Here is a 13,649-nt window from a genome sequence, read left to right as displayed (position 1 = left end):
AATAGTGCTAGAACCACTAAATTTTGTTAAACTGAGCAATGCTACTGGGACACAATGACTTCCCAAACTGTGACTGCATGCTATGTGAATCCAGTGAATTTGACAAATTTGTCTTCCCATGGGCATAATTAAAATAATAACAATGGTTTCAGAGGCTAAAAAATTGCAGCCTTTTGTAGGACAAGCAGCCATTCTCATTATGGCTGAACCAAATGTCCTTGGATTATCATTAGCTGCCCACTTTTCACCCATCCTTTTTCATTCCTTCTTGCCCTTACGTCTGCCTTTCCTTCCACCGCCGCTCTCCTTCCTTTTGGGATCGTTTAATTAAATGGTCTGAGATTCTTCTCATCCTTTGGGATGGTTTCCTAACACTCTCTTAAGTGCACCTTCTCATCATCCACTCCTTTTCTTTCCTTTTTTTTATAAATCCCTCCCAGTCTACAAATTCAGGCTAAGGATCTAGCCCTTATATACATATCCAGCCCAATACTCTTATTCTTTTGTTGTATCTAAAGTACTTGTTTTGCATAACAAAAAAGAAAACTTACTAAATAAATAATAAAGCCTAATGTGAGTACTCTGTTATACAACTAGCACAGCTATTGTCAAAACCCCATTGATCATCCTGCTTAAGGAAAGAATCAATTCTATTTTAATGACACAAAATTAGTTTAAAGGCATAAGGCATTTAAAACAAAGTAGGAATATGGACAATATATCTGATCATGCACTGCCTCACTTTTTCCTCTAATGATGTGCACATCTCCAGCTGACATGCAAGAGTACTGGAGGTGAGGTAAATGCAAACACAACAGAAGAGCTGCTTAGACTGAAGAGCAATGCTACCAGAAAGACAAATGGCTCTGAATTGGTCATAAGTAATCTTGAACTGGAAGTTATAAGGTTTCCAGCCATATACACCTTGAATTCTTGGAGTAATACTTGAACAGAACTGGAAGGAGAATAGATATCATTAAATGAACTTTGACCATTTTTGAATGGGATGTGACTATGTGTTATAGGACATGACCAGATTTAATGGTCCAAGATGTCACTTTTATAGCCCTGTTTTCCTGTGCCTCAAATAAAAAGACTTGGTTCCAATGAAAAAGGGGAAATACTGCTGGAGACCTATTTGTACACAAAAATTTGTTCTTGGCTGAGAGAATCAACCAGTACTGGCAGGTGATTGGTTACTCCTGGGTGTCTATGCCAAAAAGACAGTTACACATCTGTGTACCTGCTCTCCTTATGGGTGTGCCTGTCCTTGATTGATAGTGACCAGTCATTCCAGTTACCTGTTGAACTTACACTGGAATAGTTAAAGGTTGGATGTAAAATTATGTAGGTGCAGGAGTCCTTTCTAATGGTACAAAACCCCCCATGTTCTCCTGGAACACTCACCCAGGGGTGAAGGTCATTTGCCCATTGCACTGCATTGTATGACTTAGGACAGAAATGTCACCGTGTCAGGAGGAAAGCAACACCATACTAAACACACAGTGCAGGAGAATTAAGAGAGAAAAAGACAGAGGTAAAATATAGTTCTTCATGGAAAGGAAACAGGTGGTTACAGGATTTAACTGTTACATGAAATCATACTTGAGTTTAATTTTGTAAATTTGCTTGAGGAATAATTGGAAAATCATTTGCTGGCAGCTCATGTGCTGGCATTGTGTATCTGCAGACAATGATTGCATTACAATGAGACGTGGGATGCCTGTAACAAGAAATCCACCACCCTGCTCCGTGCCAGCTCCTGTGTTGTTAAGCAGTACATGAAGCAAAGCACTGCACTGGAGTGAGAACATGCTCATAAACAGCAGTACGTGAAACTCCAGCCTGCATCTCACATTTTGCCATAGCAGAGAAGGCTGCACATCTCCTCTAAGCTCGAATTCAGTTCATTCCCATCTGGCAGAAATGAAGCTGCAGAACATGACAAATATTAGAGCGAAATTCCAGGACACCTCCAAAATAAGAGGAAAAGCAGACAGTTTGACTGTTCCATTTAACAGGACAAAGCCTGCAGACTGTGAAAATTACCAGAATTGACATTCAAAATGATGAGTCAGGTCCCTGAAAAAATAATGAGATGGAGTGCAAAATGAAAAGCCCTTTAAAAGAGGAATGTCACTGGGAATTTTTTTGGCCTTCTGATATATGAACAGTGTGTGTGCCTTTCTTTCAGGCAGACATCACCCAAGAGAGGGAACTGGAAGAAATATAAGGAGATTTTAGATTGCCCTCCCCATTTCAGTGTCAGCAGCCTGAATGGCATTTGCTCTGTGTCATGCAATGCTGTCATGGTTACTGTGCAACTCTATCTCCCTTGCCAGTTTAATGGGGAACTTTGTCTGCTTTTACTTAGGTAATATTTTAATGTTATTTCAGCAGGCATAAGGATCAGGAATTTAATCTTACAAAGGAAAATGTATCATTAAAAAGATTTTTACCTTTATTGTTAGCTTGGAGCTTTAAGAAGAATGCCAGAAATCTTGCAATTTATGATAGCATTTTACAACTGGCAATACTGGAAAAAAAAAAAAAAAAAAAAAACACAAAAACCAAAAACCTGCTTGTCTCACTAACCCAAACAATGTGAGCTTTGCACAGATAGAAGACTTTTCATAAAAATGGCACACAGACAATGTTAGCAGTGGTCATGTATGTACTATTTGTGTTTTGCTATTTGCAGCATAAAATCATTGTCTCCTGTCTCAACAGCTGAGGTGCAGATGGGTGTAGCATGAAGGAACGAAGGGATAAGAATAGAAACAAGATGTTATTTTTGATACCATGCCTCCTCATGGTGAGGCATGTGTTTCTTTTCATGTTTGTGAGGAGATAATCATGCTTTTTTTTTTGAGACAGAAGGGACTTGTACCCCTATCTCCAGGACTATTTAAATTCCCAACAGTATTTCTGTACTTAACAAGACTGATCCTAGTTATTTATCATTAGAAAAAACACTATGAGGGTTCTGTTCTGTAACCCACTCACAAACCACCACTCTTGCAGGATAATTAATGAAAATTATATTTACCTGTCATCAGATATTTCACATTGACATCCACAGGGCTTTTCTCTTGTGGGATCAGTGTCCTCCTCCAGGGTCAAGTTATCTCTTAGATCAGTTTTGGGTGAGTCACAACACATCAGGTAAAGCAGTGATAGCTGCTTGTAAAGAATAAGTGTCTTAGAACACATTTTAATCGTTGCTGGAGATTAGACAATATGTAAAATCCCATTTAAAATTAGGTGTTGTTTTAAATTTATAAAAAAGAATTCTTGAATTATGTAATATGTGAACCCAATTCCCTAAGGGTTTAATATGATATTATCAGTTCTTTACTTCAGTTTTGTGTTGCAGGCCATTCACAAGCAGGCTGTGTATGCAGTTTTCAAAAGCATTTTTGTAGCATTGTGGGATTATCAGAGAAGTGGTTTGATGGTGATAAGCGTCAGCATTCAAAACCACTGAGAGAGAAGAGATTTGAGATCATCTTGAGAATAATCTGTTTACAAACATTAAACTCCTATTGAATTTTTTTGTTTGTTTTAAAGGCCCTTACCCTCCACTGATGGTGCTCTTTTGTGGGTTAGGTGCTAAAAAGTGGACTGGCCTCAAGGCTTAATACCCCACAGAGAGGTAGAGGAGGGATTTGGTAGGAACTGGTCAACAGGAAAGGGAGGGGAAAGGGTGTGAGGAAATACTGGGTTGCAAAGGGAAGAGGCTGGGCTCTGGGTCATGTAGGTGTCTCCGGGAGAGACACAGAGTTGATGAGGAGACATAGGAGGAGGAGAGGAAAGTATGTCCATGGCCAGAGAAAGGATAGGACAAGGACAAGAAAGGGCAAAGGATCAATAGGAAGCCCAATGTCTCAGCCCCACCACAGAGCTCAGAAATGAATTGCACTGCATGTGAATACCTCTGAGCTCCATCAGCTACACGTGTGTCACCTCTCTCTGCTGGATTTTCCTCAGAGGATGCTGACCTACAGAATTGGAGATACAGACATCTGAATGATGCTGTAAGGGGGTTTCTGGGGTGACCAGAAATGAAAGATGTTGAGCTGGAGTGGGAATAGACACAATTAGAGTCTGAGTGATTTCTCAGCACATTCTGGTGAAAACAGGGGATGAAAGAGTAGGATTTGAATGATATACTCAGTGAAGGAATCCTGGCAGTGTCCATTGCACTTTGAAAGTCTAGATAGGGTGCTGAGGGATATGGTGTAAAAGTGGCCTGGTAGAGTTAGATAACGGTTGAACTCCGTGATCTTAAAGGTTCTTTCCACCCATAGCAATTCTGTGTGTGATTCTGTGTGAAAGCATTTAAAGTATCAGTAGATGCTGCTCAGGATTTACCTAGTGTATGAGGGAATCCTGAGGAAGAAGGTCTAAAGTTTAAAGACAGGCAGTGCTGCCCCAGAGTACTTTAATTTCAACACTGCCTCTGCCACATCACTGCTCAGTAATATTACTGACTTATTATTATTATTGTTATTATTTTATCATGGTGCTGGCTACTTGTTCATTCTTTGTTTTCTGGCACTGACTCTGTGTTTGTCCTGCTCATACTCTGTTTGCACTATTCCAGGGCTTGATTTTTTGTTGACTGTGGGATGAGTGAGGGAACGGGGAGGGAAAGAAAAGAGCAATTTTGCCTCTCCTCTGGGGTGGTTTGCTAGCCCTGGCCTTGTGCCCGAAGTGCTGGGGTGCTGGAGATGTGACTCCCTCCTGCTCAGCTGGAAAAAATACCAAGCCCAACCCCAGAGCCCTCCCTGAGCAAGCTGTGCAACCTGAGCCTGGCTAACAGGGTAAAGGATGCTCAGGTAACTGAAGACAAAATCAAGTCCTTAGTCAGCTTTTTCTCCTTTCACTTTTACAGAATGTTCATAAAGCACTTCTCATGCCTGTTTTATGGTGCTAAGCCACCAAAACTGTTTATGCATCTCAAATGCCTTGGTGCCAGGACGCCTGAAAAATTGATTAATTGTTCTCTAGCAGTTTATTTTATTTTATCAATGATTAAAGTATTAAGTTAAACTTGCACTTTGCACCAGATCTCCAGGGACCCTTCTTGAATTTTCCAAGTGTGAGGCATTAATTTTTCTGAAACATTTTCTGTCAGTGACACTGTTATTATAGGCAATGTGGGTAGCTCTATCTGCCTAACACTTTCCATTTCTGATCCTGTTTCCTTATTAATGTAAATATACAAGTAGTGACATGGCACCTGGGTTTGGAAACACTTATAGGATCATATTTTTGTTGCAAAAGAGTCAGCTGCTGTAAACTGACCCACCACCATGGACTTCAGTGGAGCTACTTCAGACTCCAACAACTGACTATTTAGCATGTAGGAATCTTGTTGAAAATCAGTGGAGCTGCAGATAATATCACGCAACAAGCATTGGCTTCAACATATGCATTACTCCTAGTAAAAGGCATTACAGAGGCAGAAATATTAAGTATGAATGGCTGCTCTGCTGAGATGAACAACAAGAAGAGGTAAAGCTATAAGGGCATGATCTCTCAAGCTACCCTCATCAATACACCAAACAGAAGTTATTTTCAATTTGTCAGGGTGAGTAGAGAATAATTTAATCTATCTGAAAGACACCATTGGCTAGGGAGAGAAAGAAGAGCTGTCAATTTTTGTGTGAACCTACTTAATGAGCATTTTCTGAGTTCATCTCCAGAAAAAAAAAAAAAGGTCTATGTAGTATCAGTGGAGATAGATAATTTTTTCCCTGTGAGTCTTGAAAGCTACAACTGGATGTATTTGCTTTCTCATGAGTTTGATATTATATTGTGAAGAGACCCACCTGCTCATGGATTTAGTCAAACCACCAAATTGTCTGAGATTTTGGGGAAGTAGAAAGAGATGAAGGGAGAAGGAAACCTTAGTCAGTGTGCAATCCAGGCCTGACAGTCAGTAAAATCCAAGGGGTGGGTAGGCTATGCCTACTTCAGTGAATACAAACCATGACATATTCAGAAAGGCTGCATTTGCATAAAGGAATATTTGAAATGAACTTAAGACATCTAGCTCTTATTTAGAAGGTGACTGAAAAGAAGAAAGAGAGTTTGATGTAACACCATTTCAGTAAGAAAGGCAGAAGCAGTCTTTTGTTAATAATGAGGATTAACAGTTTAATTAGCTCAATCTTTAATGCTGGAAATTATCTAGTAGAATGAAGACTAGTCAATATATGCAGGGCACTTAAAATATTTAAATTACTAAAGGGCAGATTTTCAATGACATTTATATGTCTACTAGATATACTTTTTTCTCTAGATGACAGATTTTTTCTGTTAATGCTTATGCTATTTGCTCCCAAAGGTTAAATGGTAGTCTATTTGCTATTGCTGTGTGGAGAGAACTACTGAGGGCTTTTCGTCATCTCAGTGCACTTCACTGCCACACAGAACCAATCTCTAATTTCCTGATATTGTTATCTTGTACACTGAAGACTCTGTCATGAGGAAAATAAAGTGAAAGCACTCTGTTGAAAAAAACCCATGGTTGTTGTTTCCTTTCTTTACTTTTCCAAAACAAAGCTCAAAAATGTGTGTCCCATGATCAGTCATTTCAGATTTTGCATTGTTTGGGTTCAGTATTATACATAAAACATTCACTGTTATATTAGTGGAGAACATTTCTTCCTATCCTGGTGTTTTCTTCTCTGTCTGTTCTGCTCAGCCAACTCAGCCAGCGAGCGCTTGGTTTGCTTACACTCTCTGTCTTCACAGATATTATGTTCTTAAAAGCTCAGAGGGGAGAGTGATCCCAACCTCTGAGGTGTTAAGAGTTGGTCTTGATCCTTTACACTCTAAATATGGGGCTTTGAATAAAACCTGTAGATTTGTAACTATAGCTGCTTTGTGTTTTCTCCTCCAATTTTAGGCTTACTTTAACCTTATCCTGTCCCATGGACTTGAAGAATTTTCCTATGGATGTACAGACATGTACAATGCAACTAGAGAGCTGTGAGTGTCTAATTGCTTTATCTATTGAAGAACAACATTTTACCATAGCATTTGTTGTTTAGATAGTATTAACATTGTCATATTGCTGTGGTGAGACTCAATATTCCTATGTTGTAAGGGAAAATCATGCATGCTTAAACTGTCCATTGCCATGCTGTGTGGGTGCCCTGTATCTGTGCTGTTCCTGCTCCCTTCCCTTTCCCCCTCCTAGGGGACATCACCTCACCCATCAAGGCTGCATCACTTCCAGGGATAACGACAGCAATGCTGTGCCAAAGAAATTATTAAATCTCAGGAAAGTAATATCAATTAGTACACATCCAAGGATTAGCTATGCCTGATCGAGACATGCTATGGTCTTTTGAAAAATGGAAGCAACACACCTGATGAAGCAGAGGTCCTATTAGTGTATTTATGCTGATAGGCTAAGCATGGCCAATGCATGACTTGCATACCAGTGCACGTCCATCCATACCACACAGCTGTCAATGCACACCATGTCACTATTTTGATCTGTACCAGGTAACAATGAGACAAAACCAGGAGTGGTTCAGATAATGGCATGCACCAGTGATCATTCCTAATAGCCAGCAGGCACCAGGCCACCTAAGGTCTTATGTGGGGAGAGGAGAATCGGTTTCAGTGTACAGGTATAAGCTCCAAGCTACCATCTGTCTTTGTGCCCATTAATGGCCTCAACATATTTAATTTACCCATAAAGATGTAGTCATTGAAGTCAAAAAGACACTTCAGCGAGCCAGAGCCTCTTTTTCCTCTCCACACCCTCATTGGTAGGTTCACGCATTTACAAAAGCTGCTGTTTTCTTTTTAGTAAGGGCTCAGTATTCTGAAGTATAGAAATCCTGTTTTCTTGGGGCATGCTAACTCCATCATCAAAGAATGATGAAAATAAAGCAAAATGCAGGCTGATACCTGGATACAGAGAAATGTCACTTCAGTTGTAAGCAGTATCTTTGATGGAGCAAAAATTATTTTTTAGTGGCAAACCAGGGCAGCATTTCAGACCACAATGGTGTTACTTGTCACTCTTAATAGAGTAGCAGTGCAGTAGTAGTAACTGGGAGCTTACAGCAGTAGTGCTGTTGTTAATCAGACAGTTCAAAAATATCACTGAGGTAACATGTACTGCAATAAAAGCTTTGTTTCTCAGGCATAATAATACATAGTTTTGATGTTTTCTAGTCAGCTACAATCTAACAATCTCTGATTTCTTTATTGTAGTTGGCTACACCATGAATGATCTGATATTTGAGTGGCTAAGTGATGGACCTGTGCAAGTTGCAGAAGGATTAACCTTGCCACAGTTTATATTGAAAGAAGATAAAGAACTTGGTTATTGCACAAAACATTATAACACTGGTGAGTGTTATTCTATTTTTTCTATTAATTTCTCTAGTAGTATCTATTGTTGATTTGTAAAGAAAAAACATGGATAAAATAAGAAAAAAATCTCGAGATTAAAATTTGATTCAGCCACACTTGTAAATATGAAAAAAAAAAAAATTCTTTTGTTTTTGTTTTGAAGAGTTTATTTCCAAATGCCCTTTGATTTAATTTAATATATTCTGATACATTTTAAATAATTAAGGAATTTAAAATAAAATAAAATAAAAAAAAAAACTAACAAAACACCTGGTACAAGATCTGGGTCTGATTTTTTACTTAAATATTGCTTAATCACTTTTAAAGCATTAATTTTTCTGAACTTGATTTACTTTTCCAGCACATCAGATTGCCAATGAGGAAAAAACCCACAAATTTTACCAGCTTTTATATGTGGTCTAACTTATAAGATGTATGTTTTGAAAAGACAATGCTTTCATTGCTGATCTGAATTGAATACAGACATGAAATGTTGGGAAACGATATTTTTGTTTAATGCTCTAATATTTTTTCTTGTATTTGCTACCTTCAAGTTTCAGCTGCTGTATTTTCCATCGTTAGCTTTACAGAGCAGAGAGAGCTCTGTTAAAATTTTGATTTAGCTGCTTGGAGTTTATTTAATAGGGACAGCGTTTAGAGAACCGTTTGCCGGGTGCTTGCTGGGATTAGATATAATCCCTCTCATCTAAAATAGCTTTTTCATCATTTCAGCCTAAGAGCCAATCCGGTTGCATCAAATACATTTGTTTCACTCTGTGAAATAACACAATGTGAGAGGCTCTGCCTCTGCCAAAAATAAAATTACATTAATTTCTTATGAAAAGAAAATGATTGTTTTTAATTTTTATACATGCAGCTTCTCATTTCGGGTGCCAAAATGCCAAAAAGGAAAATTTTGTAATTCCACAGTCCAAGACCTGTAGAAAGGGGGACTGCTGTGACTTGTCATCTTTTCTTACAATTAAAGGAGATAATCAAGAGTAAATTCCAACAGACAGAGCTTACCCATTTATAATTTGGCTGATTCAAAGTTCAGCCATCTCCCACCATGTGATTGAAACTGAATAACTGAGTTCATATGCTCTTCTGATTACTGTCAGATAACCACGTTGCAGAGTCATACACTGAAAGTAAGAGAGGAAGGAGAGCATGGGTAAGAGCTTCCTTGTATACCCAGGAAGATTCCCCACAAAGGCATAAAAATGCTGATTAGTAGCTCTGATTATATCTAGTTAAATAAAATACATGTATAGTTACCAAAAGTTAAAAATGTGTATCCTGGCCAGGAGTTGAAAAGCAATATTGAAGCAAAAGTAAACTTTGCATCCAGGCACCCACATTACTGTCTTCTCTGTAGTATGCTCCTTCAGGTTTGCTGTGAAATTAAAATGTGGATAAAATCTGTATTATTCAGCCTTCTCGTACACACACTGTCCAGGTTGTGCCACAGAAATCTGGAGAGCATTCAACAGATGAGGCTAATCTCATGGCACTGCTGCCATACTTGGCTACCCCACCCATTTCAGGTCCCCTTCTGTACGGGCATACTGGTCAGGATCAGTCACTATCCAGGTTTTAGAGCTTCTGTTCTGCCAAAAGGTTTCATTTTGTTCTTCTCCCTTCCTCTCTTTGTCAAACAGCCTCTGCGTTGTCCTTTGTGCCAACTCTCACACCCTGCTGTTCAGCTTTCTAGACTAGCCTAAAAATATGCATTTAACAAAAAGGAGGAAGAAATCTAATTTCCTCTGAAAGATCAATGAATAACAATGTATCTTCACACGTTTGGCCAACCAGCACAAAAAGGGTCCTCCGAAACTATTAGCATGATACTTCAGGAAGGAAAGACTTTCTTGTACTCAAGTTAGTCTGCCTCCAGTGAAAGCCTCCAGAGGACATAAACTATAGTAGTTCGGGGAGCAGGACATTGTGATTGCATTAGTAGCTGATGAGCTGCTGCAACTCAGGACTCTGCACTAGCTCCTCTGTGAGGTAATCCTAAACTTCTGTCTTCTGCGACCCCTGTGGAGCAGCTATTTGTTGTCTGAAGAATCACTCACCCCCCACAAGAGATTGTTGTGAGTTTCCTGGAGTTAGACTCTTGGCAAAATTCAAATATGGGCTTTGAGCTGATTCTCCTGTGAGACATAATCCACAGACATGGGCAAATGACATGACCAGAATGAGAAGGAGCATGATCTACCATGGAACTGTAAGACCAGTGGCTACAATTTATCTAAGTACATTTGTTTAATCTCTTATCATTAAAAGAGCAAATTGCTATCCCCTTTTAATACTAAACATTACATTTGATTAAAGTAAAATCTCATTAAATTTTGAGAAAAGAACATGAAGTTCTATTATGGTGGTGAAACAACCATGCTAATACTTGTTTTCTTATTTAATGTGAAAAACTGGGCACAGTCTGCTTCAGGGGTCCCATGTGTCCCCCAAACTAGCATACAACAAATGATTGGTTTCCCCTTTTGTGTATCAGGACATGTTGATAGTGTTTGGTCAGGAAACAGGCCACACATCTAGCTTATGTTCAGAAAACAAGATAAAACTGTGCAATAAGCATTTATGAAAGTAATTTCATGTTCTAGGAAAGTTTACATGCATTGAAGTCAAGTTTCATTTGGAGCGTCAGATGGGATACTATTTAATCCAGATGTACATTCCTAGCCTGCTGATTGTCATTTTGTCCTGGGTTTCTTTCTGGATCAACATGGATGCTGCTCCAGCTAGAGTCGCGCTGGGTATCACCACAGTTCTGACAATGACCACGCAAAGCTCGGGATCGAGAGCTTCCCTCCCAAAAGTAAGGAAATCATCTTGTACCACCACTTTGTTATTAACAAGAAGTATTTGTACTACTTTTTGAAGTTCCTGAAAGATCTGTGTAAAGGTGCATTTGATAAGAATACATGAGAAAGTGCTAACAGTGTGATGTTAGACTCGCAATAACCTTGAGTTTGGATTAAGGCAGCTTTCTGCTGGTTTGCAGGATGCATAGAGGGTTCAACAGTACGGCTTTTTAGTGAGTTGCTGGTAGTTTGGACACTTAGTTTTCAGCATTCAGAAGCAAGTTTTTCTGAAGTATTTTGGTACCTGACTGGATTTCTGAAAACATTTCCATGAAGAGTGGACATTCTGTCTGACCGGGGACTTTATAAACTCTGTGGACTTTTGTGGACTTTTAGACTTTGAAATATCTTGATGTTTCTAGATATGACACATAGTCCAATGTATATGTAAATATACCTTTTCATATATATATATATGTGCATATATATATATATATATATGAACACATGTATGCACCTAGAAGGTTTCTGTGGAGAATCTTTTCAGTGAGGAACTGCTGGTATCTTTGCTTCACAGCAGAATTCGGCTATGTTCTTATTCAAGTGTCATCTGAAGACCTTCACCGTATCTATGCACAAAAGTAACCTCTCACTCAAATTTTGTGGTCTTTTTAGTCCATGCCAGATGGGTTTACAGATTACTGACTGGATTCTTAGTTTAGTGAGGCTGACAGATCTTTTCAGCATAGGCAAAGAATGAATGTTTCTGCTAATAACATTCCCAACAGAATTTCATGTTCATGCTCAGGTTTTGTGCAATTTTCTGGAAAAGAGCTCAGAGGTAGGTCAGGTTACAGTAGTCTAAGGACTCAAGAGGTATACTCCCTGAAGAGTTCTCTTTACAGCAGTCCAGCATCATAGAGACTAGGTTCCTAACAGCAATGAAAAGCACAAATTTTGAGTGTTTATAGAGATCACAATCCATTCCAAAAAGCATGCTGTATTTTATTTTACTTTCCCCTCAGTATCACACTTAGTCTCATTCCAACTACTGTTATTTGTTAAGCAGAGCAACTTCAAAAAATGCACAGATTGTGTTACTCTTCTGTTGGTAATGAGAAAGCATCACTTAAAAATCTGATGACTACAACAGTTGGTTCAGCTTCACTTGTTCACTTGGAGATATGTATAACTTAACTGAAATCCTTTCATGTGTTAACTCAGATTTTCAAATGAAGAATTTCTTAAACCTTTGTTCAGCAAATACAGTCAATATTACCAAATGCAAACTCTGAAAAGAAAGTCAGCAAAGATAATGTTGGCAAGGAGTATACAAGTGCTGTAGATAGGAAGTTTGGTGTCACTAAAGACTGTGTCTAGATGGTACAATATGACTCCATATGAGATATTTTAAGTTTCTTACAAATTAACTGGTTTGAGAATTAGAGATGGTGTATCACTCTATTTAAGATTTCTACCCATATTTACAACTAAGGAAACATACCCTGCCAAGAAGCTCTGCAGTGTTAGCAGGCCCCAAATGCTTCCTCTTTAGAAAGACTCTTTTTCATACTCTTTTGATCCAGCTGAAATATTTCTCCCTTTTGTATTCTGCCATGTTTGATTAGAAAAGTATATGCTGGATAATTTTCTGGGCTTCTGCTGATGAAAAAGATTTCTGGAAGAAATGAGAGGATCCATAATATGTTGACTGTGGCTATTTGATTATTGGAGAGCTTCTTCTCCAGCTTCAAGTTTAAATACATGTATCTCAGCAGCTATCAGAGAATGTTGGTGCTCTGGCTCTACTCTATCTTTTCTTTTTTTGCTGTATTCCTTTGCCAGAAGACAGGCACTAAGAAAAAATACCTCATCAGAGATCCCAGCACATTTATTTCAGTCAGGCTACATCCAGTTGTTGCAATTTCACTGTGTAATTCAACTGGACTGTACTTTACATCTTTGGTCTCTATATAAGTTTATGTTCATGGGGTTCTTTGAAGGTGCATTAGTTGACTAGTAGACTGAAAAAACGTGGGATTGATGAAAACAACAGTGCTGCAAAACAGGCTTTCTGTGCACATGTAGCTATATAGCCATGTACCACCCTACAGGTCTTGTATTACCAGTACCCTATTCCTTACACAAAGAAGCAAGTAGGTACCTAGCTGTTCTAAACCCCCATCTGTGACTTAATACCAAAATTGTATTTCTTAATCAAATGTGTCCAGTCATAATGCATTTAGAAATAAAAATATGGAAAGAATTAAATCTAATCAGTGTTAAATCTGAAGTCCCAAAATGGCTTCCTAAAGGTAATGGCTTTTTAAGTCCTCTCTACATGTTACCAAGACACAGGAAGTTAGGCTGTCAATAAAACATCCATTTAAAGATTGCTCCAAGCATGAATGTCTAACAGAATCAGACATGACAGGAGGG

General features: G+C 38.6%; 1 protein-coding gene across 1 annotated transcript in view; it reads left to right on the top strand.

Annotated features, from left to right (window-relative positions):
- LOC103778128 (glycine receptor subunit alpha-2) overlaps window positions 1–11,267 on the top strand; it is a gene marked incomplete at its 3' end in the record, with an annotated part of 46,343 nt that extends 35,076 nt beyond the window's left edge. Inside the window, exons 5-7 of the mRNA XM_008945702.1 lie at window positions 6,920–7,002; window positions 8,245–8,382; window positions 11,010–11,267. Of these exons, the coding sequence (XP_008943950.1) occupies window positions 6,920–7,002; window positions 8,245–8,382; window positions 11,010–11,267 (479 nt within the window). The remainder of the gene's footprint in view (window positions 1–6,919; window positions 7,003–8,244; window positions 8,383–11,009) is intronic.
- Between the last annotated feature and the right edge of the window lie 2,382 nt (window positions 11,268–13,649).

Source organism: Merops nubicus, unplaced genomic scaffold (assembly GCF_000691845.1).
Source record: "Merops nubicus isolate BGI_N331 unplaced genomic scaffold, ASM69184v1 scaffold12950, whole genome shotgun sequence".
NCBI lineage: Eukaryota > Metazoa > Chordata > Aves > Coraciiformes > Meropidae > Merops > Merops nubicus.
This window is presented reverse-complemented; position numbering and strand designations above follow the sequence as displayed.